Genomic DNA, 28,000 nt, shown 5'->3' on the forward strand with positions numbered 1-28,000 from the left:
AGGCAGTCCCTAGATTCTCTGAATTTTTTTTTTTCGGGAATTGAAACGCGTTTACGGTACTTACACATGTCCCAAATAACCCAAAAATCAGACCCAAGGCCTACTCGACCAATTTCGAAATTTCGACACGGCAGCTCCACCGTGCTCCGGCGGCGATCAACCTTGGGTTGGCTGTTTTCGGTCGAATTCAGCCAAACTTGTATCGGTTCCTATGAGAAAACACACTTAGGGCCCTCGGTGGGCCGAAAAAATGTAAAAAATCGAAACTCACCGGTGGTAGGGCTCTCTGGTGTGGCGGTTCCTCCAGCTCACGTTACGGTTGGGTGTTTTGCTCCAGTCAACCTGTAGAGGAGGAAACGGTGATCACAACGGTGGAAAAATCACATCGAATGGGAATAGGGAAGGGTCTCATCGCAGGCGAAAACTAAAACACCCCGCAGCGGTGTTTTCCGACCAATTGGCCGCTACTTTCGCTCCGATTTGGCCATAGGTGGGTTTAGAATTAAATTCTGAGCAAAGGGTAGAATTTTTTACCTCGTTTGGCGGTCATAAATTGCTCTGGTACGGCGGCGAGTGGCGACGGTCGGCTCCCCGGCGGTTGGGCTGTCTTCTCCGGCGAGGGGCTCTGGCGGCTAGGGTTAGGGTTTGTGTGCGGATGAGGTTATTTATACCCATCCACTTTTGATCTGAGCCGTTCATCGCTTTTAATCTAAACTGTCTGATCGAGATTAAATAGAGAGTGAATTTGGACCGTTCATCGCGATTCAATCTGAACCGTCTATGCGCGATTCAATCTGAGCCGTCCGTGCGCGTTTTTGATCTAGGTCGTCTGTGCGCGCAGGAACAGATCTCAGTCATTCGATCGCGCCCACGCGGATCATCCGCGTAGCTCCCTCCTGCGTGACCTCCCGCATCAGCGTCTCTGCCACCTGGTGCGTCCTGGTTGGTCGGAGCTGCTGATCGGGCAGCTGACGTGGTACAACTTTTTTAAATTGCGTTTTGACCCCCGGTTTCTAATTTTTCTTTCAAAAATATCCTCAGAACCTAAATTTTCACCCATTTTTCCCAAAATTATTTTCAATTAAATTCCTAAACAATTTTTACCAATTTTTATTATTATTATTTTTATTAAAATAAAATAAATTAAATTAATACATATTTTATATTTATATAAAATTAATAAAAATGAAATAAAATAAAAATAATAAAAATAGTTGGGTGTTACAGCCGAACTTTTCTTTTTTGTGTTTTAACCTCATGTTTTCAATTTCGTCTCTAATTCATTTTTTCTCAAAAATTAAATAAAATTAATTAATTATTTATATAAATATTTTATAAATAAAATAATAAAAAAATTATCCCTGGCCAATTTTTGGACCTAAATATTACATATAATATGGTTAAAACTATTGCAAATATTTCTTTAAATAAATATCATATTCATTCCAAAGATCCATGGATGTAAAATTTGTAAGCTTTTACAATTTCAATATCTAAAATTTATGATAACATTAACTTGGGTTCCTTATAACTAATTCTCATTTCTTAGAGCTCCAATATAATTTATCCCTTATATAAAAATCAATAAAAAATTTATGCAATATGTATAGAAACACTCAATACAAACAATTAGGATAATAATAAAACAATATGATAATAACAAATAATTATAAAACTTTAATCAATATATCCCATGGTAATCATATATCCAAAATTTTAGTTGATTTCGAATTCGTTAAACTCTATTTTTTTTTCACTTTTGATAACTCTAAGGAGGGTTGTAACAATAACACTTCTACTCTATATGTGGAGAAAAAGAGAAGATAGAAAAAACAATCAGTTAACTGTAACTCTTAGTTAATGTATATCATTATAAAAAGTACAACATAAACTTTTAAAAATAAATAAAAAAAGAAATTATCTTTTAAATAAAATTATGCATATATATATTTCAATATTTTATAGGATGACCATACAATATATACTATTTAATGATTCAAAAGTTTATTATTTTCTAAAATGTGCTAGTTAGTATGTAATACCCAGACCCAAAAATCAGTCTGGGATAATTTTTTTTTTTATAAAAATTATATAAATAATTAATTTTATTTTATTTCAATTTAATCTTAGTGAATTTTTGAGAAAAAATGAATTAGAGATGAAATTGGCAATAATTTTGGGGAGAATGAGTGAACTTTTGAATCAGAAGAGTGTTTTTGAAAGAAAAATTAAAAACAGGGGGTTAAATCATAAAAAAAAAAGTTTGGTCATGTGGAATGACTCAGTCAACAACCCGAGTGAACCAGAGCACGCTGCGTGGCAAGTAAGCTAACATCGGCATCACGCAGGAAGCCAAACAAGCGATCCACGTGCATGTCAATCCGACGGTTCAGACCTCATCCCGCACGCATGAAAGACCCAGATACATTCTCTTTTTAGATGCGATCGGACAGATGAGATGGATAGCGATTGATGGTTCGGATTCATCCACGCCATCAGCCTAAATGAGAAATCATCGAACTATTTTTCTCGCTCCATGTCGACACAAATGGAAGGCCTGGATTGAAGAGGAGAGGAGTATTTAAACTCTTCTTTGTAGGAGAGCCTAACTCTAGCTATTTAACCCTCGCCAGAGAAGAAGAACCAGACGCCGGAGAAGGAAGCCGACCCTCAACCGCCGCTACACCAGAGCCACCGCCGATTGCCAAAAAAAGTAAAATTTTTTCCTCTCCACTCAAAATTCAATTTTGAGTCTCCTTATGGCCATATCGGAGTAAAAGGGATGGCGGGTGAGTTAGAAACTGCAGGTAAAGTCCGACGGAGCTGCGGCGACCAAAATCCTAAACCCTCTCCGATGACCCCCTTCTCTTTTTCATTTTACACGATTCTTTGACCATTGTGTTCATCGTCTCTTTCTGGTGTAGGTTAGCCAGAGAAGAATTCCAGCCATGAAAGAGAACCAACGGAGCCACCGCACTCGGAGACACCCCGCCGGTAAGTTTCGATTTTTTAATTTTTTTGGCCATCCAAGGCTTTCTAACGTGTTTTTCACAGGGATACATGTAACACCAGCCAAAACCGGTCAGATTGAAGTAAATCGCCGCTGTGGCGACAGAGTTGACACTAGAGCACGACAACGTTGGCGTGCCAGAACCCTAAAATTGGCTGAAAAAGTTTTCAACACTGATTTTGGATTTTTGGGATATTTTTGAATACGCGATGAGTATTTTGATTTCTATAAGAAAAATTCAGAAAATCTGGAATCCGTTAGGAGGTGTAGTAGATAGTACGATATTTCAAAATATTGATCTAAATAAGAATCCTTCATCCTACGCCCTACTACGATAAATTGAGGCTTAATAATCGAATATTTTATGTTTGTGAAAAATTAGAAAAAATCCTAAAAATAATTACAAGTCACTAGTGAAGCCAGACATTGCTTAGTTTACAATTGTTCTAACTCGTTTGTATTGCCTATTTATTTTTTTATACTGCTTACATTACTTATTGTTTCACCATGTAATTTAAATTATTACTTTTAAATTGCTTTCTCATTTATTGATCGCCTAATCGTGATTTTTATTTGATTGACCGATTTGAAATAAAGACCTTAATTACGTTCTTAATTGTTGATGTATGAAATTGTATTGTTTGCTTAAATATCATTTGATTGATATGTGAATATAAAATAAAATGTTGGTATACAATTGGTGGTTGTTTTGTTAGTAGAGATCTATATATAAAAGGCTTACTAGGTACTCTAGAAAAGGGTGGGTGGATCTGATACATAGGGAACTCTACTGTTGATATTAATTCAGTCGGATTGAGCTAAAAAGTCCCATACCGGAAGAGTTTGGGAGATATGGTTCACCTCATATTGGACGAAGTATTGAGATGATGATGTGTTTGGCTTCCATTACCGGACGGGATATGGCGACGACCGGATTAATTGATAAATCTATATATTGGGTTCACGAGTAGAGAAATATTCCTATAAACTTCCAGAGGTACCGGTAAGTAAGGAATGAGATAAGTTTACTATTATTGTTCATATAAATGTATCATAAGAATGATATTCAAATTTATTGTTTTCATAGATCGTTTTTGAAAAATTCACAATAATAAGTATGGAATAAACGATTTTTTTTATGTTAAATGAATTTACTCAAATTAAGAATTCCATTAGTTATTTTATGATTTTTACAAAATTTTAGTTTTCTATCTCAATAATTAGCATGATATTCTTACTCGGTTAGTGTAGCTTACTTTTCTATTAACCATTTCACATAAAAAAGACTAAGATCCAGATATTGATCAGTATGAGGGTTATGAGTAGATTAACCTCCCAGGCCTCGTCAAGTGCTAGTCCCGTACAACATTTATTTACTTGTTTTAAATTATTTATTCGTTTTTATTTACGAACCACTGTAGAAAGAACATTCCCGTATTCTTATTGGGTATTATAATTTACTATGTAAGGAATGTAAATTCTAACGTTATTGTTTACTTCTGCATTTAAAATACAAATTCATGTTCTTTAAATTTTAGCCCTTTACATACTATACATAGATTACCTGGCCATTATAATTAGCCTCCTATTTATTGTTTGTCCTTAATTGTCTTCTTAAAATATGCATTATGTGTGATAATTATATTATAACAATTCATGTATGAATTATATTAAATAAAACATAAAGTTAAAAATAAATGAACATAAATATCTTTAGAAATTGAGTCAAATAGAAATCTATAGTTTGATATAATAAAGTGGGTAAAAAGAGAATTATAGGAATGTCATATGGAGAATCTGGATAACAATAAATAACACAAATAGGTCAAAATAGAAAAATAATTTAAAAGAAAAAGATACAAATAGGTAAAACTTAAATTCGGAACTGTTTTTACCCGACCCGGTTCAATTTTTTTTTCATCGGCAAACGGATCGCACCGGATTAAGCCAATGAAAAAAAAAAAGTCCCCCGAATTGCATACTCCCCAAACAGGATTTTGAACCGCAGTCTCCTGGACGAGGACTGAGGTAAACACGAAGCCAAGCACGCCCATTTCATCGGTCATTTTCCTGCTACGCTGCTTTTGTTGTCTCTCGCCGATCGCCACCACCGGCGTCGGTAACAAAGGAAACTTGAGTGACAAAAACCTGGCTTCAGATATTTGGAAACGCTTATTCTCCCGGCGAACACGAAGATCCGTCTCCTTCCTCCCTCAACTCGGGATACGTCGTCATTTTAATCCTGGGATGCAGATAAACCTCTTCAAGCTTTGCTCTGGACTCAAGGTCCTCGGCTACTTCATGATCCTTCTTGTCGCCGCAATAATCGCTGTCTCCTACTACGCCGTCGTCGTCCTAACCTGGGGCCCCCGCTTGCTTCGTGGAGGATTCCACTCCTTTTTGGCTTTGTCAATCATCTTACTGTTTCATGTTCTGGTTATTTTCTCTTTTTCGCCCTTTGCTTTTGCCACTGTCGGTTTTTTGCTATTTGGTTTCACATTAATTGCTTATAATTTTGTGATTTGCTTTTTTCTCGGAACTAGAACAACTTAAATCACTAGCTTAAATCCATAACATGGGGCAATTTATCTATGTTGGCAATTTTGTAATTACCAGTATCCTACCTGTAATTACCGATGAGATACTCGACTTGGTAATATCCTGCTAGCATTTTAAAATTAGAGTTGTTTTTCTTGCAGATATTCGACAGTTACGACAGTTCATTGAAACCAAAAGTGGATATATTTCATTATAATTTTGGGGTATAGCATTTTCATGGAACTTTTTATTCTGAAAAATGGGTTGTGGATTGCAGCTTGTACTGTTGATGTGGAGCTACGTTATGGTGGTCTTTACGGATCCTGGTTCTGTCCCGGAAAATTGGAGACCCGTTTCATCATATGAAAGTTTGGAGGCTGGAAGTTCCACGATAATTCCAGATGGTGGAGGTCCTGAGATTTCCGGATCTTCATGGTCATCTCCTGATGGTTCAGAAAGAAGACCGCCAGCAGGTTACTGCATACATTGTCAAAATGGCAAGCCACCACGTTGCCACCACTGCTCTGTTTGTAAGCCAACTTTTAATCTTCCCCCACTAATTTTATCTGGTGTTTCGCATAATGGTAGTGTTGTTCCTGCGTGGCTTTTCTTTGGGATGGAGTCAAATGTTTCCATCTATTTTTAGAACATGCTATTGATGTTACAAGGAATCAAGTTTTAGCTTCTTGCAAAGCTAATTTTCAGTTCAAGTAATTCCTTATACAGGCTTGTTATGTTAGGAACTTCTGAATGCTTCCACTCAGTCTGGAATATTTAATTACTCTTATAGACATGGTCTTCAAATCAGTTAAGGTCTGTGGTATTCTAGTTTCTGTTAAAGTAGCTGATAGTTATTGTCTTCATGTCATTGTAGCAGGAGTCTGCATGCTTTTTATCATTCATAGTTACATCTGAAAGACCAAGGTTGTGTTCTTATAGGTGTTGACTTAATTAACTACAGTTGGAATTATAAGATGTACTAGTGCGACACTATAATTAAAACTTTCTTTAAAAGTTTTTTGTAATTTTTTTAGGTCAAAGATGTGTTCTTAAGATGGACCACCATTGTGTCTGGGTTGTGAATTGTGTTGGAGCATGCAACTACAAGTTTTTTCTTCTTTTTCTGGTATTGTGACATCTTTCCTTTTTCTCTTTATTGCTTCTATAATCACAGTTGATGCTGTATGTGTACCATTCTGTATTGCATTTCTCTTTGGTTGTTTGAACTTTAGAGGCTAGATTTTTAAACTAGCCTGGAGGAGAGATCTCAGCAATCTTCTTTTGGTTGCATGTGAGTTGGCTAATAATTCCATTGGTAACTTATTCTTCCCAATCTTGTTTTAGAATTAAAAATACAAGGTCTTATATCATGTTCTTGGCAGCTTTTTTGGAGGTGCAGCCTTAGTTTTGTGTTAGCTAAGATTGGGTAACTCTTAATGTGACTAAACTTAATGTTTCTGTTTTATGTATTGTGAAGCAGTTCCCTTGTTAATGCTTATGCATGATTTGATTCATCTTATCTGGAAAGTTTTGACAATTATTTGTGTTGACACGAATATTTTGTTGCTTAAATGATCGTGATATTTTTTCTTATATAGTCTTACCATTTATTTTCTCCACAATGATGTAATTATTTTGAATATTTATTAGAAAGGAAAATTTTATTTGTACTTAAGAATTCTTATATATATACGAGTCAGTTGTAATAGATAATGGAAGTGAAAAATAAAGTGTAAATATTTTTCTCAAATTTCTACATGTTATTAGAGTAAAATAAGGATATTTTGGGGTTTCAATTTCAAAGTTTATTTCAAAACTCTAGAATCTTTTCAACACCCACCCAAATGGAGTACTGATCTCACCGGTGGCCGGCTGCCTTATTCCGGTGACTTTCTCCGCCATACCCGACTGCCTACTCCGCTCGCATGTGGCTGTTTACGCTGCCCTTCACACACAACCTCCTGATTCGTGTTGTTCTTCTTCTCCGCAACTCATTGGTTCGCGCATCACTTCTTCACAGCTCATTGGTTCGCGTGTCGCGCTGCCTTCTTGTAACCACTGATTCACGTCGTCCCTTCGTAGCATTTTGTGTTTTGCGCATCAATTTTTGGATAGTGAAGAAGCTTCACAGATTGGGTCGCATTAGTTCCTCCGTTTGGGTTGCACTAGCTTTTCACAGTGGTTTTTGGTTTCTTTCGTTCGGTTTCCTTCACCGCGCAACTTGGTTTTTGGGTTCCACGTAGCTGCGCACCCTCAGCCTTCTCAGCTGTGCGATTGTCGCACCTTCTCCTCTCAGGTTGTAACTAGGGTATGATTTTCTCAGCCTTCTCAGGTTGCTGGTTATTTTTGGACCAGGTTTGCTATCTTAGTTATTCTCTCCTCAGATTTGGTTTTGCTTCCGGTAATATTCTCCTATCTCAGAACTTTTTCGGCTTTTTTGTGGTGCTAATTAGGAATTGTATTATATCCTTGAGAGATATATTATTGGGTATTATTGTTGTTTCTAGTATTCAAAAATGACAGAAGCAAAAAAGATGATTGTTCCCAACTATGATAACCCATCACTACAAATCAATCTTGTCAAGTTTGATGAAACTAATTATCTTGTCTGATCCAAATCCTATTTACTGTTTATCAAAGTCAAAAGTTTGCAGGATTATATTACTGGTGATGTAAAGAAGCCAGAAATCAGTAGTTTGAAATATAACATATGAGACTATGAAAACTCTTTGGTCATATCTTGGCTCATTAACTCCATGCAAACTCGTATTGGCCGAACATATTTGTTGATCAACACTGCCGCAAAAAAATGGAATGTAGTGTCTCTTACATATTCACAAGTGGGTAATGATACTCAAATTTATGAACTCCCGAATAAGGTTCACAACACAAAATAAGAAAAGTTGACTATCTCTCAATATTTTTCTGAAATCAGTGGACTATGGCAGAAGTTCGACTACTATCAGGATTTTCAAGCAGATTGCCCAGGGGATGCTGTCAAATTTAAGAAAATGATAGAAAATGAGCGGATTATGATTTTTTGGCTGGTATGAATGCCGAATATGATCAGATACGGGTCCAAGTACTTGGAAATGAGCCCATTACCTCATTAAAACAAACTTATTCTTACGTTCAGCAAGAAAAAAGTAGAAAAATTGCCATGCTCCACGTAGCACCAGTTGAGAAAGGTGGATTCATTGCTCAATCTGATTACTTCAAAAACCAACGGAATTGTGACTATTATAGGAACCGAGACACATTAAGGAGACTTGCTGGAAATTGCATAGACAACCCATTAAAGGACGTTGGAGGAAGGAAAGGTGGGCCTATGAGAGCTCAAACAAACTTGGTTGAGGCAAGTGAAACATCTAACACACTGACAATTGAAACTTTTTCCGCCGAAGATATTCAGAGTCTAATGCACATTTTGTCTCAACTTAACTCTTCAACAACTATTGGTGCATCACATATGGTAAAATCATGTATTCTTTCTCTCCTTATTTCCATTCCTGATATTTGGATTATACACTCTGGAGCTAACAGACAGATAACAGATTCTTCCACTGAATTTCTAATTTATTTTTTTTATACTAAAGGAGAAAATATTCGTATAGCAGATGAGTCATACACTCCTGTGTTTGAAAGAGATTCCATTAATTGTACCCCGATATTACATTGTCCTTAGTTTTACATGTGCCTAGATTTCCTAATAACCTTTTATCTATTAGTGTCATTATTAAAGATATAAACTGTAAAATTGAATTTTTTTATGATTATTGTATCTTTTAGGATCTTCGAACAGGGGGGATGATTGACACTGGTAGATTACAAGATGACTTATATATCTTGAAAAGAAGTCATAACCTAATTGGGAATCAAGTCACCATTGAGAACAAAGAAGTCAATATGGAAATACTACAATAGCGTCGGTGGTTGGGACATTCTTTCTTTTTTATTTTAGAAAAATTATATTCTAGTTTGTTTAAGAAAGAACTTCCATGGATTCTTTATTTTGTGATGCATGTGCATTTGTTAAACATAAAAGGAGTTCATATCATTTAAGTAATAATAGAAGTTTTAGTCTTTTTATAACTATTCACTCTAATGTGTGGGGATCTAATCAGAATATTTCTTTATTTGGTCATTGATGGTTTGTTACCTTTATTGACTATTGTACTCGATTGATATGGATTTACCTGTTGAAAACAAAAAAATGATGTGTTTTCATTCTTCCAATTATTTCATAAAATGATATGTACACAATTTGATTCTAAAGTTAAGATCCTAAGAACTGACAATGATACAGAATATATGGATAGTGGGTTCCATACTTGGAAATCAAATGGGATAATTCACTAGATAAGTTGTGTCTACACCAGTGAACAGAATAAGGTTGCTGAAAGAAAAAATAGACACATTGTAACACTCCGCCCTTCATTGTGCTTAAATGATTTGAAAACCCTATTTATTCGGGTCTTTGGCTACGTTAAACTTAATTAATTTACGTTACTTAATATTTATCGTATTTCATAATTTTAATTGATTTTTATTTATTTAATTTTAATTTAATTTAATTTTAATTTAATTTATTTAATTTTAAGTATATCTCATTTAAATTAAATATACAAATTGAGAAAAAAAATCAGAAAACAGTGAATCGGGAAGAAAATCCCGCTGGGAGTTAAGTTGCCCGCACGGGTGCTGGGCATTGTGCGCACGTCCCATTTGCGCACACAACGCGGGGCCAAGACTTGCGCGTGTCACCTCGCGCGCAGATAGACCTTGTGCGCCTCGGGCTTGCGTGCAGCACCCAGCGTGCCTAGGCTTTGTGCGTGCGGCAAGAGGCCTGTGCGCCTGCAGGCTAGCATGTAGTCCGCTGGCTGGGGCATTGTCACCTCGGGTAGTGCACTGCCACTGCCTCGGGCGACAGGCCGCCGCTGTCGATGGAAGAGGTCCTCCTCCCTCGTTTTTCATGCTGACCATTTTTTCTCTCTATTCACCGGATTTCGCCACTTGGCGCGATTCCGACGGTTTCAAAACTCTATAAATTGCTCTTCCTCTTCTCTTATTCTCCACACTTTCATTCTTCCATTTTTCAAAGATTTAAAAAGAGAGAGAGAGATAGTAGTCTAGTGAGAGAAGAAGAGAAAGAAAGGAGAATGGTGAAGGAGAAAATATTAAAGTTTTAGTAAGTAATCTAGTATTTCTTTCGATGTCTTATGCAGTATTTTTAAATAAACTAAATTAATATGATGGTTATTTTTGCCTGTTTTGTATGCCTTTATGTTCAGATAAGTCGAATTGTTCTTGTTTTCAAGGATGTTATGTGAATTGTAGACATTTGATGAATTTGCATGTAATAAATATAATATGTAATCGGTAACAGTAAAAATTATAAAAGAAAAGAAAAAGATAAAAGTGAAATGAAAGTTGTATGGTTCGAAGTATATCTATATTGAAATGCATATTGCATCAAATATTTCGTTAGACTTTTTATCTTTGAGGGGTATCTGTTCCCCTTGCCTTTCAGGGTATCTGTTCCCCTTACCCTTCGAGGTATCTATTTTTCATTCCCTTATCTAATATGAAAAGACGCAAGAGGACTACTCCCAGTGGATGACGGTGTATCATCTGACGAGAGTGGTATCGCACTCTTTATAGGGAACACCCGTGACTAAGTAATGTTGTGATTGTAGATATCTATTAGGGCTATTATAGTACGACCATGATCATAGATCGTACCATGGTTTGGCCAGCTAGAAATGGGTCTAAGCAAATTGTCGTATCTGTATCTTATTTGATCATTCCACTTGAATAGTTGAAAATCTGTATATGCTCTCAGAGATGGAAGTTGTAACTTCGTGAAATATTATACGAAAATCTAAGCATTTCATGATTTATTTGATTTTCTATATTATCTGACATGTTGTATGTTTGATTATTTATATTAACATATCGTTTTCTTAATAAATAAATGGTTTTCCATAATGTGAGATAGATAAACGAGGAAGTAAAATGATAAGTTCAAATAATTAATTTTTGAAATCTTATGATATTAATTTAATACTGTTTTCCTTACTGAGCATATGGAAGTTACTCTTTTCATACTCTCCCTCCCATATACGGAATAAAGTGAGGAACCGCAAGCTGACCTACCCTTGAAAGTCTGTAAGGATCCCGTGGATCCATAAGTCTGAGTGTATGACTATTCCCGTACTCTAATGAGTCCATTAACATAGTGAAAGAAGTGACCCTTATGTTTTGTTTTTTTTTTTTGTATTTTGCAGCCACTTCTGGACTCAGTATATGTATGTATTGGAACTCATATATTTGTAAGGGATTTGTAAGACTTTTGTTTTGCTGCATAAATTTTATCATGTATTCGTTATTCTGAATCTGTATCTGACAACCATTTGGCTTAATTAGCACTTAGGATATCACACACATACTGAAAGTAGCTCGATCACTAATGTTCGCCATGAACCTACCTAAAAGTTATTAGGGATATGCAGTTCTTTCAGTTACCTACCTTATTAATAGAATGCCTTTGCGGATTCTTGATTTTAGAAGTTCTCTGGAGGTTTTGTAAGGTACAAATTCCTATATTGTTCCCCCAAAAGTGTTTGGATGTATTTGCTTTATCCATGGTAGAAATGTGAGCAAGCTGGGACCTAGAGTTCTCAGGTGTGTATTTGTTGGATATTCTCCAACTCAAAAGGATTACAAGTGTTATTATCCGCTATCTAGAAAATATTTTGTGAGTATGGATATTACATTTAGAGAATCTGAATCATACTTCAGCTCCACTTCAACACCTCTTCAGGGGGAGAGTGAAATGGAAAAGGTAATGCTTAGTTTTGTAACTCTTGACACTCATATTTAGGAGAACTCTACATCAGAAGATCTTATTCAAGAAGAAAATGTCGGACGATTAGATAAGTTGGACTTGAAGAAGTATTGAAGGAGAGATAAGATAGAAAAAGTCATCATGTAGTCTATCCCAGGTCAAGAATCTTCTTTAGTTCCTGAAGATACTGGTGAGTCATCTTTATTTTGTGGATTATCTGAAAAACCAATTGCTCTTAGGAAATGAATCAGAACTTGCACTAAGTGTGACATCCCAGGTGCCAATTAAGCCAAATGGATGTTAGATTCAGATTTAGAATAACTCATGATAATATTTATGTAACAGAATTAAACTTTAACAAATTTCTTACAAATATATATATAATGTTCTAAATACATATATAATTGAGGTCAGAAGTGGCAACAAAATACAAAACATAAGGGTCACTTCTTTCGCTATGCTATTAGAATTTATCAGAGTGCGGAAACAGTTATTCACTCAGATTTGTGGATTCACGGGGTCCTCATAAACTTTCAAGGGTAGATTTGCCTGCGGTTCCTCATTTTCTTTCTCATTTAGGTGGGGGAGCGAGTTTCATATGCTCAGTAAGGAAAGCATAATTAAATTAATATCGTAAGATTTCAAAAGTTTATTATTTTATCTCACCGTTTAATAATAAAGTTAGAGTTTAAGTTTTTTATACAATAATTTAGAATACTCAATAGAATTACGGAAATGACCATTTTAAAAGAACAGACGAAAAATTAAAGAAATAAATGGAAAGTAAACAACTGGACATCCTATTCGCAACCCTCTAGTAGATCGAGATTTGAATCTTGGTTTTCTTGATCTAAAATGGTTAATGAAAGAGTGAGTTACACTAGTATAGTAAGAATGCTACACTACTCACCGATACAGAAATGAAAGTTGGTAAAAATCATAAAAACAACTAACGGAGTTATTAATTTAAGTAAATTCATTTATCATAAATAAAAATATTTATTACATACTTACCGTAATGAGATTTTCAAAACCGACCTATAGACACAATAACACAAACATCATAATCTCATTTTCAATTATCCCGAACAACAATTTTCCCTTTTTATCTGCCTACTGGTATTCATGGGGGTCCATAGGGATGTTCCCACTACGCGTGAATTCTTATTCAATATTATCAACTAACCGGCTATTCCCATACCTCGTCCGCTATAAGCGCCAAAAATACCATCCCTCAATATCCCGTTCAGTATGAGGATGAAACGGCTATCTCCATACCTCGTTCGGTATGAGCACCAAAATACCAAATCTCGATATCCCGTCCGGTATGAGACAACATTCACGGTAGGGTTCCATATGTACCCGGTCTATCAACCATCTCTCAGGATATCCAGTAAGGCTACCATTCATTCATTCACTTAATCAAACAATTTCCGTTTACATTTAATTTCTAGTTTCATAACTTAACTGTAAATCACGCAAAACAAGCAGCATATACACTAATGAAACACAACTGAATCATTTTATCAACTCCAGTGTAAGACAACCGAAATACTAAACTTTCAGCTGCACTTACTGGTGGTTCCCGGGTTCCCTGAATTTTCATTCGGAGATTAAAACACGTTTGAAGTACCTAAAAATATCCCAAAACTCCAAAATCGGTGTTAAAAATTTTTTCCGGCCAATTTTAGAATTCCGGCACGGCAGCACCGTCGCCTACGGCGGCGGTTTGTCTTGCACTGACTGTTTCAGCTAGTTTTGGCTGATTTCGGTCGGTTTTATACTCATCCCTGTGAGAAAATACGTTAAGGGATCTCGGTTGGTCGAACAAAGTCAAAAAACAAAAACTCACCCGTGGCGGGATTTTTCGGTGCGGTGGCTCCACCGGTTCACCTTCGCGGTTGGTTTTTTTTTTTTTTTTTTTTTTTTTTTTTTTTTTTTCGGTCAACTTGTAGAAAATAGAATGGTGAATACAATGGTGGAAAAATAGCACGAAATGGGAATCGGGAAGGAGTTCATCAGAGGTGATTTTTAATTTTTCCCACGGCGGTGCCGGCAGGTTTTACCCGCAGTTTTTGGCTCATTCGCCGGTCATTTTGCTCCGATTTTACTATGGTGGTGTTTAAAATCAAAAATTGAGCGAATGAATTTTTTTTGACCTTTTTTGGTGGTTAGAGGTGGCTTCGGTGCGGCGGGGGGTGACGGTCAGCTCTCTTCTCCGGTAGGGGCCTGGCAGGTAGGGTTAGGGTTCGCCGTGAAGTGAGGTATTTATATTCGTCTCCCTTTAATCTGAACCGTTCATTGCGTTTGATATCGACTGTCCGATCGCGTTTAAAGAAGAAATGAATCTGTATCGTTCATCGCGATTTGATCCGGACGTACGATCGTGTTTAAAGAGGGAATGAATCTGAGCCGTTCATCGCGTTTAATCGTGACCGTCCGATCACGCTTAAGGAGGGAATGGATCCAGACCATCCACGCGTGCGAGGACAAATCTGGACTGTCCGATCACGGGCACGCGGATTGCCAGCGTGGCTTCCCGCGTGATATTGAGTCAACGTGCCTTGCCACGCAGTGCGTTCCGGTTTGTCGGGGCTGTGATTGAACGGTTCTACATGACACATTTTTTATAAATTGTGTTTTAACCCTCAGTTTTTGATTTTTCTTTTAAAAACACCATTCGAACCTAAATTCACCTATTTTTTCCAAAATTGTTTTCAATTTCATCATCTACTTATTTTTTTTAATTTTATATTAAATAAAAATTTATAAAATTAAAATTTATATTCCTATATATTAATTTTAATTTTTAAAATTAATTTCGGAACAAATTTCGGGTCTGGGTATTACAACTCTTTCCCCCTAAAAGAAATTTGGTCCATCAAATTGTCTCTCTCACTCAATTAAATAGTTGGGGATACTGGGCTCTGAAGTCTGATTTCAGCTCCAATGTGGCCTCTGTGTATGTGCGATTCTGCCATAGGACCTTAACGAAGGGAATCTCCCGGTGGCGGAGTACTCTGCTCTTTCGGTCCACAATACCAATCGGTACCTACTTGTATGACATCCTCTTGGAGTGAAAGGGGCTCGTGGGTCAAGACGTGAGAGAGGGGTTTGAGTTGTGTTTGCGTAGTATAGACATGTGAAACATATTATGGATCCTGAATAGTTCTGGAGGTAGTGCCAGTTTGTAAGCAGCGGTGCCAATTCTGTTTAAGATTTCAAATGGCCCAATAAACCGGGGATTTAGTTTCTCCCTCTTGCCAAACCTACTGATTCCTTTGGAAGGAGTGACCTTAAGGAACACGCGATCACCTTTCTCAAATTTCAAATCCCTTCGGGTATCCGCATAATTCTTCTACTTGCTTTAAGCCATCTGGATGTTCTTTCTGATCTAAACTATTTTGGTTTTAGTTTTTTCTACAAGATCTGGACCGAACAATTTTCTATCATCCATCTTTTCCCAACAGATCAATGTTTGCATGGGCGGCCATACAACGTCTTGTACGGAGCCATGCCGATACTTACTTGGTAGCTGTTATTGTATGCGAACTCTATTAAGGGTAAATAATCATCTAAATGGTCTCCGAAATCAAGAACATATCATTTAGTGTGCGGATCGTCCTTTCTGATTATCCATCGGTCTGAGGATGGAATGTAGTATTAGGAGACAGTTTCGTTTCCATGTCTTGTTTAAAACTAGACCAAAACTGAGAAGTGAATCTGGGGTCCTTGTCGGACGCTACTATCACTGGCACTCCACGTAACTTGATTATCTTCCGGATATACATTCTTGCTAGCTTGTCCAAGGGATCAGTCATCTTTATGGGCAAGAGGTGGGAAGACTTGGTGAGCCGGTCAACAATTACCCAAATGACATCATGTCCCGAGCGTGCTCTAGGCAAGCATGTCACGAAATTCATTGTGATATGTTCCCACTTCCACTCTGGAATTGGTAATGACTGAAGTAGCTTGCTTGAGTGTTGATGCTCTGCCTTGACTTACTGACATACTAAACACTTGAAAATAAAGTCGATCACACCTCTTTTCATCCCGTTCCACCAAAATCGAGGTCGCATACTTTGATACATTTTAATGCTTTTGGAATGCATAACAAACTTTGAGTTATGGGTCTCGGTCATGATGTCTATTTTCAGCTTACTGTCACATGGAACACACTCTATCCTGAAATCTAAGCAACTCATCGGTAGAGATTCGAAATTCTGAATTTAATTCATATTTTGCATCTTTCTTGAGGGCTGTTAGGGTGGAATCGACGGATTAGACTTCCTTTATTTTCTGGATCAATTCAGGTTGAATAGTCAGGTGGGCCAAAAATGTAGCTCTCTTTAGATTCTTGAGTCGTACCTGTTATGCAACCCCTATTGTCCTGCATTCTAAAACCATTAAGTGAGTTAATATACCTGCACTTTATCTGCTGAGTACGTCGGCCACCACATTACCCTTACCCAAGTGATACAAGATGTTGCAATCGTAGTTCTTGAGTTCTTCTATCCATCTTCTTTGATGCATGTTGAAATCCTTTTGAGTGAATATGTGTTTCAAGCTCTTATAGTCGGTATAGATCTTAAAGCTCTCCCCATACAAGTAATGACGCCAAATCTTTAAGGCGTGGATAATCGCGGTAAGTTCTAAATCATAGGTGGGGTAGTTTTTCTCATGACTCTTCAACTGCTTGAACCCATAGATTATAATATTCCCATATTGCATCAGAAAACAATCCAACTCCAGGTAGGAGACATCATTATAAACTGTATATCCCCCTGTTCCTTTCGGCAAGACCAACACAGGTGCAGTAGTCAACCGTTTTTTTAGTTGTGAAAAACTCCTTTCACAGTTCTCGTTCCACTCAAACTTGACGTTTTTCTTTGTGAGCCGAATCAAATGAGCAGATAAGTTAGAAAATCCTTTAACGAACTTGCAGTAATAACCTACCATTCCCAGAAAGTAACGAATCTCTTTGACCGATGTTAATTTTTTCCAACCGAGCACTGCCTCAACTTTTTCGGGGTTCACTGACACTCCATCCTTTGATATGATGTGCTTTAGAAATGTAGTTTGCTCGAGTCAGAACCCATACTTACTCAACTTTGCATACAACTTATTTTCTCTGAGAATCTGCAAAACTTGAGTCAGATGGTGAGCGTATTTTTCTCTGTTTTTTGAATAGTTTAGGATGTCATCGATAAATACAATGATGAACTGATTCAGGAATTGTCTGAAAACCCAGTTCATAAAATCCATAAAGATGGCTGGTGCATTAGTTAGTGCAAATGTGACTTCAGCACCCTAAGGAGACACACTATGTCGGATGAATATACTATACTGCAATTCATTGATCCGTTTCCTCAGCTTCTCTATCTCAACACGACTCATGTGGTAAGGGGCAACCGAAATAGACTGGGTGCCTGACTGAAGATCTATAATGAATTCAACTTCTCTGTTCACTAGCAGTCTGGATAGTTCATCCGGGAATACATTCGGGAAGTCTTGAACTAGTGGAATCTCTCAAATACAAATTTCTTTATTAGGTTTGCGTAGTAAGAGAAAACAGCCGAGTTAAACCACTTAATAATAGGAAAAATTGTCAAAAGGAAATAATATTTAAAGAATTTTATTAATTTGTAAATGACTTTTCATTAGAAGGGTTGAATACAAGTTTATTATGAAAATAATGTACGGTGGAGTGATATGCCGCTAGTCAGTTCATTTTTAGAATTACATCAAAGTCTCCCGTGTCAATCTCTATTAGGTTCACACTCAATTTCCTATCTGCTATATTTATGATACAGGCTCTGTATATAACCTTATCCAGTAGTGTCCTATTCATAGGAGTAGACACAAACAATATAGAATTAAGTCTTTCAGGTAACACATTCAAGTTTGGTGTAAAAGCATGTGAAACAAATGAATGTGAGACACCAGTATCAATCAAAACATGTGCAAAATGATTACAGATAGTGTACTTATCTTGTATTATGTCTGGGTTGACTTCTGCATCTTGCTGAGTGAGGTTGTAAGCCCTGCCCTGAATAAGAGGTTTGATCTGGTTTTGATTTCTCAGGCACTCTCTCGCGTAATGCTGTATACTCCCACATATACGACAAGTATTGTTGAGGCGATAGCAGGGTCGGTTCCCATGATCCTTGCTATAGTGCTGGCAAGTCTTACCGCGTCTTGTTGTCGGAATCTGAAGAGGAGCCTGAGTCATTAGTCTAGGTCTCTTGTTCTGCTGAACAGACGCAGTAGGTGCTGGTATACAGTGTGAAATCGAGGGCCTGAGGTTCCCTACTGCTGGATAAAAAATGCGAAGGTTTCTCTCCACTAGTTGTGCCTTGACCAGAACGATCAAGTAAGTACTGAACTCGAATACATACAGCTGCTGTCTAATCTCAGGACGGAGACTCCACTCGAACTTTTTTGCTTTTCTGCCTTCATCCATTATACTCTTAGGAGAATACCGACCCAACTCTAGGAACTTTTGGGCATATTCTGATACAGTCATATCACCTTGGATCAGGTGTACAAACTCCATTTTCTTCAGATGTCGTAGATGCTCTGGGAGGTACTCTACATTGAAAACCATCAAGAATTGTTCCCGAGTGACTGGAATGAGCATGGTGGCCTGCTTGAGTTGCCACCAGCGGCCTGCCTCTCCCACAAGCATGTAGGTGGCAAGTATGACTCTCTGTTTGGGAATCACTCCAAGAGTCGTAAGGGCCTTCTCTGTCTCACCCAATCAGTACTCGGCCTCTTCAAAAGAGGATGCCCCTGTAAAAGTAAATGAGTTTAGTCTTTTATACCTCTCAATGTAGCCTGGGTCCATCATGGGAGGAACTGAGTCCCCTGGAAGAGAGACTAGATTGTGCTGGGGATGGACTGGATAGCCCTGTGGTGGTACTGGATGATACGGTAGAGGCACCAGATTGTACTGTGGTGGTGCCGGATGATGCGGTTGGGTATACTGTGGTGGTGCCGGGTGATGCGGTTGGAGCACTGGACCGTACTGTGGTGGTGCCGGATGGTACTGTGGAGGAGCAGGGTCGTACCAAGGTAACTCAGGATCCTCCCGTTGCAAGAGTGGCTCTACCTGTGTCAGCGGGGGAGGGTCAGGTAGCTCTATCCTTTCCTCCCGGGTCTGCTGGGCAGCAATGAGTCTCTCCAGCATTTCAAATAGTCGGTTCACATCTTCTCGAAGCGAACCCTCCCGTGCTGCTTAGCTCAGTGGGGTCTCCCTCTCCTCATCTATCTGTACCTGCATTTCACAATAAATGGTTGAGTGATAATCCATTATTTTTGGTGTTTTGTAAGGATTTTGTGTAAGGAATGGTTTCGAGGAACGCGACTCTAATACCAAATGAAACAGTCCGGAACTTAAAAGGAAATAGAACCATAAATTGGATGCGAAAACGAAATAATAAAGTTAGGGTTTACATTCCTTACACAATAATTTAGAATATTCAATAGGGTTACGAGAATAACCATTCTAAAAGAACGAACAAAAAATTAAAGAAATAAATAGAAAGTAAACAACTGAACATCTTATTCGCAACCTTCTTATGGATCGAGATCTGGATATTGGTCCTTTTGATTTAAAATAGTTAATGAAAGAGTGAGTTACATTAGTTCAGTAAAAATGCCACACTCTACTCACTGATATAAAAATGAAAGTTGGTAAAAATTATAAAAACAACTAATGGAACTCTTAATATAAGTAAATTCATTTATTATAAATAAAAGCATTTGTTACATATTTACCGTAGCGAAATTTTCAAAACTGACCTATAGAGACAATAATACAAACAATATCATAATTTCATTTTTAATTAACCAGAACAACTTTTCTTTTTTATCTGCCTACTGGTATCTATGGCGGTCCATAAGAATGTCCCTACTACGTGTGAATCCTTATTCAACATTGTCAACTAACTGGTCATCCCCATACTTCGTCCGATATGAGTGTCAAAAATACCATCCTTCAATGCTCCGTCCGGTATGAGGGTAAAATGGGTCGCCCCCATACCCTGTCCGGTATGAGCGCCAAAAATACTATCGTTCAATATCCCGTCTGGTATGAGGGTGAAACGGCCGTTCTCATACCCCGTCCAGTATGAGCGCCAAAATACCAAACTTCGATACCCAGTCCAGTATGAAGCAACGTTCACAGTAGGGTTCTCTATGTACCCGGTGCGTCAACCATCTCCCAGGATATCTAGTAAGGCTACAATTCATTCACTTAATCAAGCAATTTCCATTTACATTTAATTTATAGTTTTACAATTTAACTGTAAATCACGCAAAACAAGCTATACATGCACTAAGAAAACACAATTGAATTATCTTACTAACTCCAGTGTATTATTATGCATTTAAAATTGTGAAATCAATCAATCAGTTAAAACAGGATAAACAGTAATAAATAACCAGTTCCGCCTCTATTAGTAATCTGTAATTAATTATCGAAATTTTCTAAATTACGCAAAATACCGTATTATTTATAATTAAATTTCAATTCCATAACATGAAATAAGTTGAGAGATTCTTACTCGAATCGATGTCCCAAACACTAAACTTTCAGCTGCGCTTACTAGTGGTCCTCGGGTTCCCTAAATTTTCATTTGGAGATTAAAACACGTTTCAAATACCTAAAAGTACTACAAAAATTCAAAAATCAGTGTTAAAAATATTTTCCGACCAATTTTAGAATTCCAGCATAGCGACATTGCCGCCAGCGGCAGTGGTTTGCCTCGGACCGACCATTTTCGGCCAGTTTTGGTCGATTTCGGACGGTTCTATACTCATCCTTGCGAGAAAACATGTTAAGGGGTCTCGATTGGCCGAAAAAAATCAAAAATTAAAAACTCACCGGCAGCGGGATTTTCCAGTGCGGTGGCTCCGCTGGCTCACCTTCGCGGTTGGAGTTTTTCTTTGATCAACCTGTAGAGAACAGAATGGTGAATATAATGGTGGAAAAATCGTACGAAACGGGAATCGGGAAGGGGTTCATCAGAGACGATTTTTTGTTTTTCCCGCGGTGGCGTCGCTGGGCTTTACCCGCGGTTTTCGGCTCATCCACGGTCTTTTTGCTTCGATTTGGCCATGGAGGTGTTGAAAATCAAATTTTGAGCGAATAAGAAAATTTTTATTTTTTTTTTGGCGCCCGGAGGTGGCGGGCGGTGGTCGGCTCTCTTCTCCGGCGTCTAGTTCTTCTTTTCCGACGGGGGGCTGGCGGTTAAGGTTAGGGTTCGGTGTGAAATGAGGTATTTATATCTGCCTCCCTTTAATCTGGGTCATTTTTCGCGTATGATCTCGACTGTCCGATCACGTTTAAAGAGAAAATGAATCTGGACCATTCTTTGCGATTCGATCTGAACCCTTCTTTGCGATTCGATCTGAACCGTACAATCACATTTAAAGAGAGAACGAATCTGGGTCGTTCATTGCATTTAATCGCGACCATCCGATTGCGCGCGGGAATAAATTCGGACCGTCCGATCGTGGGTACGCGGATTGCTAGCATGGCCTCCCGTGTGGCACCGAGTCAGCGTGCCTTGTCACGCGGTGCGCTTCGGTTCATCAGAGCTGCTAACTGGGCGGTCGTATGCGATACATTTTTCTTAAATTGCGTTTTGACCGCCAATTTTCGATTTTTCTTTAAAAAACACCCCCGAACTCAAATTTTCACAATTTTTTTTCAAAATTGTATTTGATTTCATCCTCCACATTTTTTTTTTCAAATTTTACAGTAAATAAAAATTTATAAAATTAAAATTTATATTCCTATATATTAATTTTAATTTTTAAAATTAACTTATGGTCAAATTTTGGGTTCGGATATTACAGAAGAGTTGATGTTTAGTTTTGTAACTCTTAACAGTCATATTTAGGAGGAGAACTCTACATCAGAAGATCTTATTTAAGAAGAAAATGTTGGACGATTGGATACGTTGGACTTGAAGAAGTATTCAAGAAAAGATAAGACAGAAAAAGCCATCATGCAGTTTATCCCAGATTAAGAATCTTCTTTAGTTCCTGAAGATACTGGTGAGTCATCTTTACCTTGTGAATTATCTGATAAACCAATTGCTCTTAGGAAATGAATCAGAACTTGCACTAAGTGTGACATCCCAGGTATTAATTAAGCCAAATTGGTGTTAGATTCAGATTTAGAATAACGAGTGCATGATAATATTTATGCAGCGGAATCAAACCTTAACAAATTTTTTACAAATATATATATAATGTTCTAAATACATATATCACTGAAGTCAGAAGTGACAACAAAATACAAAACATAAAGGTCACTTCTTTCACTATGCTATTGGAATTCATTAGAGTGCGGGAATAGTCATGCATTCAGATTTGTGGATCCACAGGATCCTCATAAACTTTCAAGGGTAGGTCTGCCTGCGGTTACTCATTTTCTTCCTCATTTAGGGAGGTGGGGTGGGGGGGAAGATGGAAAGAGTGAGCTTCATATGCTCAGTAAGAAAACATAATTAAATTAATATCGTGATATTTTAAAAATTTATTATTTTATCTCACCGTTTAGCTTTCTTGTTTACCTAACTCATCATTGGAAAAAGAAACCATTTATTTGAATATCAAAACAGTACGTTAGTACAGAAAATCAAATATACATATATCATGCCAAATAATAGAGAAAATTAAATAAATCATGAAATGCACAGATATTTCATGTCATGTTTTACGAAGTCGTTACAAACTTTCATATCTGAGGGCAAATACAGATTTCTAACTGTCCAAGTGGAATGACCAGATTAAATACAGATACAGATACAACAATTTCCTCAGACCTGCTTCCGGCTGGTCAAATCATGGTACAATATATGACTACGATCGTACTAAGTATAGTGGGCCTAACATATATCTATAGTCACAACTTTACTTAGCCACAGGTGACCCCTGTAGATAGTGCGATACCACTCTCATCAGAGGGCACGCAGTCATCCACTAGGAGCGGTTTTTCTCACGGCTTTTCAGACCAAATAGGGGAGTGAGAAATAGATACCCCGAAGGGTAAGGGGAACATATACCCCTCCGAGATAAAAAGTTTAACGAAACTTTTGATGCAATATGCATGTCAATACATATACATTTCGGACCATACAAGCTTCATTCTACTTTTCTCCTTTTATTTTTTTTTTACTTTTGCTATTATGGACTAAATATTACATATATTACATGCAAATTCATTAAGTGTCAGTAATTTACATAACATGTTTGAAAATTAGAACAATTCGACTCATTTGAACACAGAGGCATGCAAAACAGACAAAATAACAATCATATTAAATTTATTTATTTAAAAAAATATTACTTAAGACGTCGAAAGTAATACTAGATTCCATACCGAAACCTTGATTTTTTTTTTACCGTTTTTCTTTTTTTCTCTTTTTCTCTCACTAATTTACTATCTCTCTCTTTAAATCTTTAAGAAATGGAAGGAATGGAAGTGTGGAGAGGAAGTGAAAGGGAAGAGCAATTTATAAAATTTCGCAACCGTTGGATTCGCACCGTGGTGAAATTCGGTGAAGAGAGAGGAGGAAAGATTCTTGACACCAAAAACGAGGGAAAAAATTTTCTCCACTGGCGGCGGCGGCACACCGCCCAAGGCAGCGACGGGGCATAGGCCTACTGCTGCGCGCGCAGGGCCTAGGTGTACTAGGCGCCACGTGCGCAAGCCCCAGGCACACAGGGCTTGTCTCAGTAGGTCTGCTGTGCAGATGGCGCGCGCACAGTGTGCGGCACCAGTCCATGCGCGAAGTGATGGGTGGACAGCTCGCCTGCACGCGACAGGACCCGCGCACAGATCCTGACCCCGCACCGTGCGCACAGTGCCAAGCACTTGCGCGGGCAAACTGCTTTCTAGTGGGATTTTTCCCACGGGCAAGTTTTCTTTCGTTTCACCGTTTTCTAGTTTTTTTTTTTAAATTTTTCTTTGAAATAAAATAAAATATTTTAAAATAAAATAAAAATATATCAAAATCACGAATCTCAAAAAATATTAAACAGCGTAAATTAATTTAAGTTTAAAACGATCAAAGACCCAAATAAATAGAGTTTCCAAAACATTTTAGTACAGTGATTGGCGGGGTGTTACACTAAGCATCGTATGTTTAATTTTGTTTCCTATGATTCTCTATCTCCCTCGTGTAGAGCATTTGTTTTGTTTTTTTCCGTCTCTGTTTATTATACACGATTGGAGAGAAGGTTTAAGAGATCCTAAATGGAAGGAAACGATGATTGAAGAAATGAGAGTATTGACAAAAAATGAAACATGGAAGCTTGTTTCAATTCCGTAAGGAAATAAGAGGATTGATTGTAAGTGGGTGTTCAGTGTAAAACATAAAGCAGATGGGTCGATTGAAAGATACAAAACTAGACTAGTGGCTAAAGGGTTTACTCAAACCTATGGAGTTGACTATTAGGAAACCTTCGCACCTGTAGCAAAAATGAACACAATCAGAATATTACTATCTTGCACTACTAATCTTGATTGAGACTTACGCCGATTTAATGTAAAAAATGTCTCCCTTCGTGAGGACTTAGAGGAGAAGGTATACATAAAAATTCCATCTACATTTGAAGATCAAAGAATACAAGGGAAGGTTTGTAAAATAAAGAATGTCTTGTATGGATTAAAGCAATCTCCAATAGTATGGTTCGAAAAATTCAGAAGAATTATGATATCTTTCGAATATCAGAAAAGCAATGCTGATCATACCATATTTATCAAGTATTGTGAGGGTATGATCACTCTTTTCATTATTTATGTAGATGATATTGTGGTAACTGAAGATGATATAAAGGAGATGACTCGATTAAAGAGACCTCTTGCTCAAGAATTTAAAATCAAGGATCTTGGAAAATTTTAGTACTTTCTGGGAATTGATATTGTTAGATCTAATAAATAAATTTTTATCTCTAAAAAAAGTATATCCTAGACTTGTTAGAAGAGACTGGTATGATGGGTTGCAAGCCAGCCGAATCTCCTATTAAAAGTAATAACAAATTACAAACAAGAAGTGGTATATCAATTGATATTGGAAAATATCAAAGATTAGTTGGAAGACTCATTTATCTCTCACATACTAGACTAGATGTAACATATGCAGTTAACTTGGTGAGTCAGTACATGCATGTCTTTCGAATATTATGATATCTGAAATCTGTACCAGAAAAAAGTTCACTCTTCTTTAGAAATGACCACCTTAAAATAGAAATATTTATAAATGCCGATTGGGCTGGATCTCCTGATGATAGAAAGTTAATTACTGGTTACTGTACACTCGTTAGAGGCAAGTTGGTTACATGGAAAAGTAAGAAGTAAAGTATAGTTGTCTGTTCTAGTGCTGAAGAAGAATATAGAATAATAAACTATGGGGTATGTGAATTATTATGGGTGCAAAAATTAATGAAGAAATTAAAATTGTTTAAAAAAGAAAATCTATCATTATTTTGTGACAATAAAGTAACTATTAATATTACTCAAAATCCAGTTCAACATAATCGGATAAAACACATTGAAATTGACCGTTACTTTATAAAAGAAAGTGGTTGATGGCTCCTTATGCTTACATCATATGTCTTCTAGCAATCAGGTGGCAAATATTTTCATTAAAGAATTCTGCAACAAAATTCTTCAGAACTTGATATGCAAGTTGAACATGCATGATATTTTTGCACTAACTTAAGAGAGGATATTGATACAAATATTTTGTTGTTTAAATGATCATAATATTTTTTCTTATATAGTCCTACTGTTTTTTTTTATATAATGATGTAATTATTTAAAATCTTTATTATAAGAGAAATTTCTCTATTTGTAGTTAAGAATTCTTATATATATACGAGTTAGTTGTAATATCTAATGGAAGTATTTTATCTAAATTTGTACAATTTGATATGTTATTTTGCCACTTGTTTCATCACATTCATTTTCTGCCCTTAAAAGATTTATACATTTTTGGAGACAACACTGGATACCCTTGTCTTGCTGCCTGGCTTTATCAAGTTCTTTGGCCATGCCAAGAATCATTCTGGATCTCCAGGCAACTTAGCAGTCACTTTCTTGGCTTTTGGTAAGTTGCCTTTCTTGTTGGTTTTGCAATATCATCAGAAATAGATCTTCATTCTCATTGTTTTCATGTTTCTTACAGATTGTATACCTTGATGCAGTTCTCAATTTAGCTTTTGCGCTGAGTCTTCTTTGTTTCATTGTCTTGCATGCTTCTCTTCTTTCGAGCAATACCACTTCAATAGAGGTAATGACTAGCTTTTCCTTTGTGCCTATTTCTGGACATATTTACTATTGCTTTCTGGGGGAAGTTCCTCCTGGTCTCGCATCTTCCTGCTGCTTAGAGTGGACATGAAACTCAGAATGTTAAGTTGTGACAGCTGAATCACATGTAATGGCCATTTGTGATTCCAATCACATATAAACCTTATGAGAACACCCTACAAATAAGTTGATCATTGTGAAGGTTAATCATCTTCTACGGGAGCATTGAACAATCTACAAACATTTTCTAGGTTGGGTCATCCCTCATCATTTGTATATTACCTTCTGGGAATAATATTTCAGGTATACGAGAAGAAAGGAACAGTAAGGTGGAAGTATGACTTGGGCCGGAAGAAGAATTTTGAACAGGTACCCACCGTGTGTGCTACCTGACTTTTTTTTTCACTCTCTTATTCAGTTTCTTGACCTCTATCTGAGAGTTGAGTGATTATTTGAACTTAAGCTTCAGGCAAGTATGGTTAGGTTTTTCTCTACCTTATATAAAGTATCTGGTATTTGCACCAATGGCATATATATGAAGTGCTTGGGATGTTCTGTTTTTTGATTGCAAAGGAAGGTAAAATCATATTCCTGATCATCTTCCTGATGGGTGCAAGATTTCTTTTTTCCATAGAACATGTGATCATTGTGAAAATGTAATGCACAGAAATGTTGTTTCTTACTGAATCTGAGATCAATTTTGTCTGCTGATCTGTCGATTTCTGAAATTAGTTTAGCAACTGAGACCAATTCACCGGATAAAGTGATTTTTCTATTTTAATCTGATGTTAAACAGACTCTTCCTATTCCTTTTAGATAAACTCAAATGGTTTCATTGCTTAATTCTTTTACCATCCCTATAACTTTTATTTTGTCTTGTTGAAGGTTTTTGGCAAAAAGAAGGTACTATGGTTCTTCCCGTTGTTTTCAGAAGAAGATTTACAGAACACTCCAGCACTCCATGGCCTTGATTTTCCAACACGTTCAGATGTTGAGGCTTGACGTGAGACTTGAAATATCCTGCTCATTCTGGTTGTTGTAGCTATTATGTATCCTTTTGTGTTAACAATATAGAGCTTGGGTACAAAGTTTGGCCAATATTCTTTTTTTCAAGTGTTTGAACATATTATATCATAATGTTGGTGATCGGAAGGTGTATATAAGATGATTTTGCCATGAATTACAATTCCTTTTCACGGGAACTGTTGGAGGTATTTTTGGTTTGAGAAAAACTATCCCCATTCGGCCCAAAACTTTGGATTGAGCCATACTATTGCGT

At 37.1% G+C, this 28,000-nt stretch overlaps 1 protein-coding gene across 1 annotated transcript; it reads left to right on the plus strand.

The window, feature by feature from the left end:
• The first annotated feature begins 4,966 nt into the window (after positions 1 to 4,966).
• LOC110808465 (DHHC-type zinc finger family protein) lies at positions 4,967 to 27,989 on the plus strand. The gene is made up of 7 exons (XM_022033964.2): positions 4,967 to 5,446; positions 5,826 to 6,078; positions 6,583 to 6,674; positions 26,395 to 26,521; positions 26,619 to 26,704; positions 27,025 to 27,090; positions 27,607 to 27,989. Exons 1-7 carry the CDS (start codon positions 5,258 to 5,260, stop codon positions 27,721 to 27,723), a joined length of 930 nt encoding a protein of 309 aa, XP_021889656.1. The 5' UTR covers positions 4,967 to 5,257; the 3' UTR covers positions 27,724 to 27,989.
• The last annotated feature ends 11 nt before the right edge of the window (positions 27,990 to 28,000 follow it).

This window comes from Carica papaya, chromosome 5 (genome assembly GCF_054855325.1).
Source record: "Carica papaya isolate Zhongbai chromosome 5, ASM5485532v1, whole genome shotgun sequence".
NCBI classification, from domain to species: domain Eukaryota; kingdom Viridiplantae; phylum Streptophyta; class Magnoliopsida; order Brassicales; family Caricaceae; genus Carica; species Carica papaya.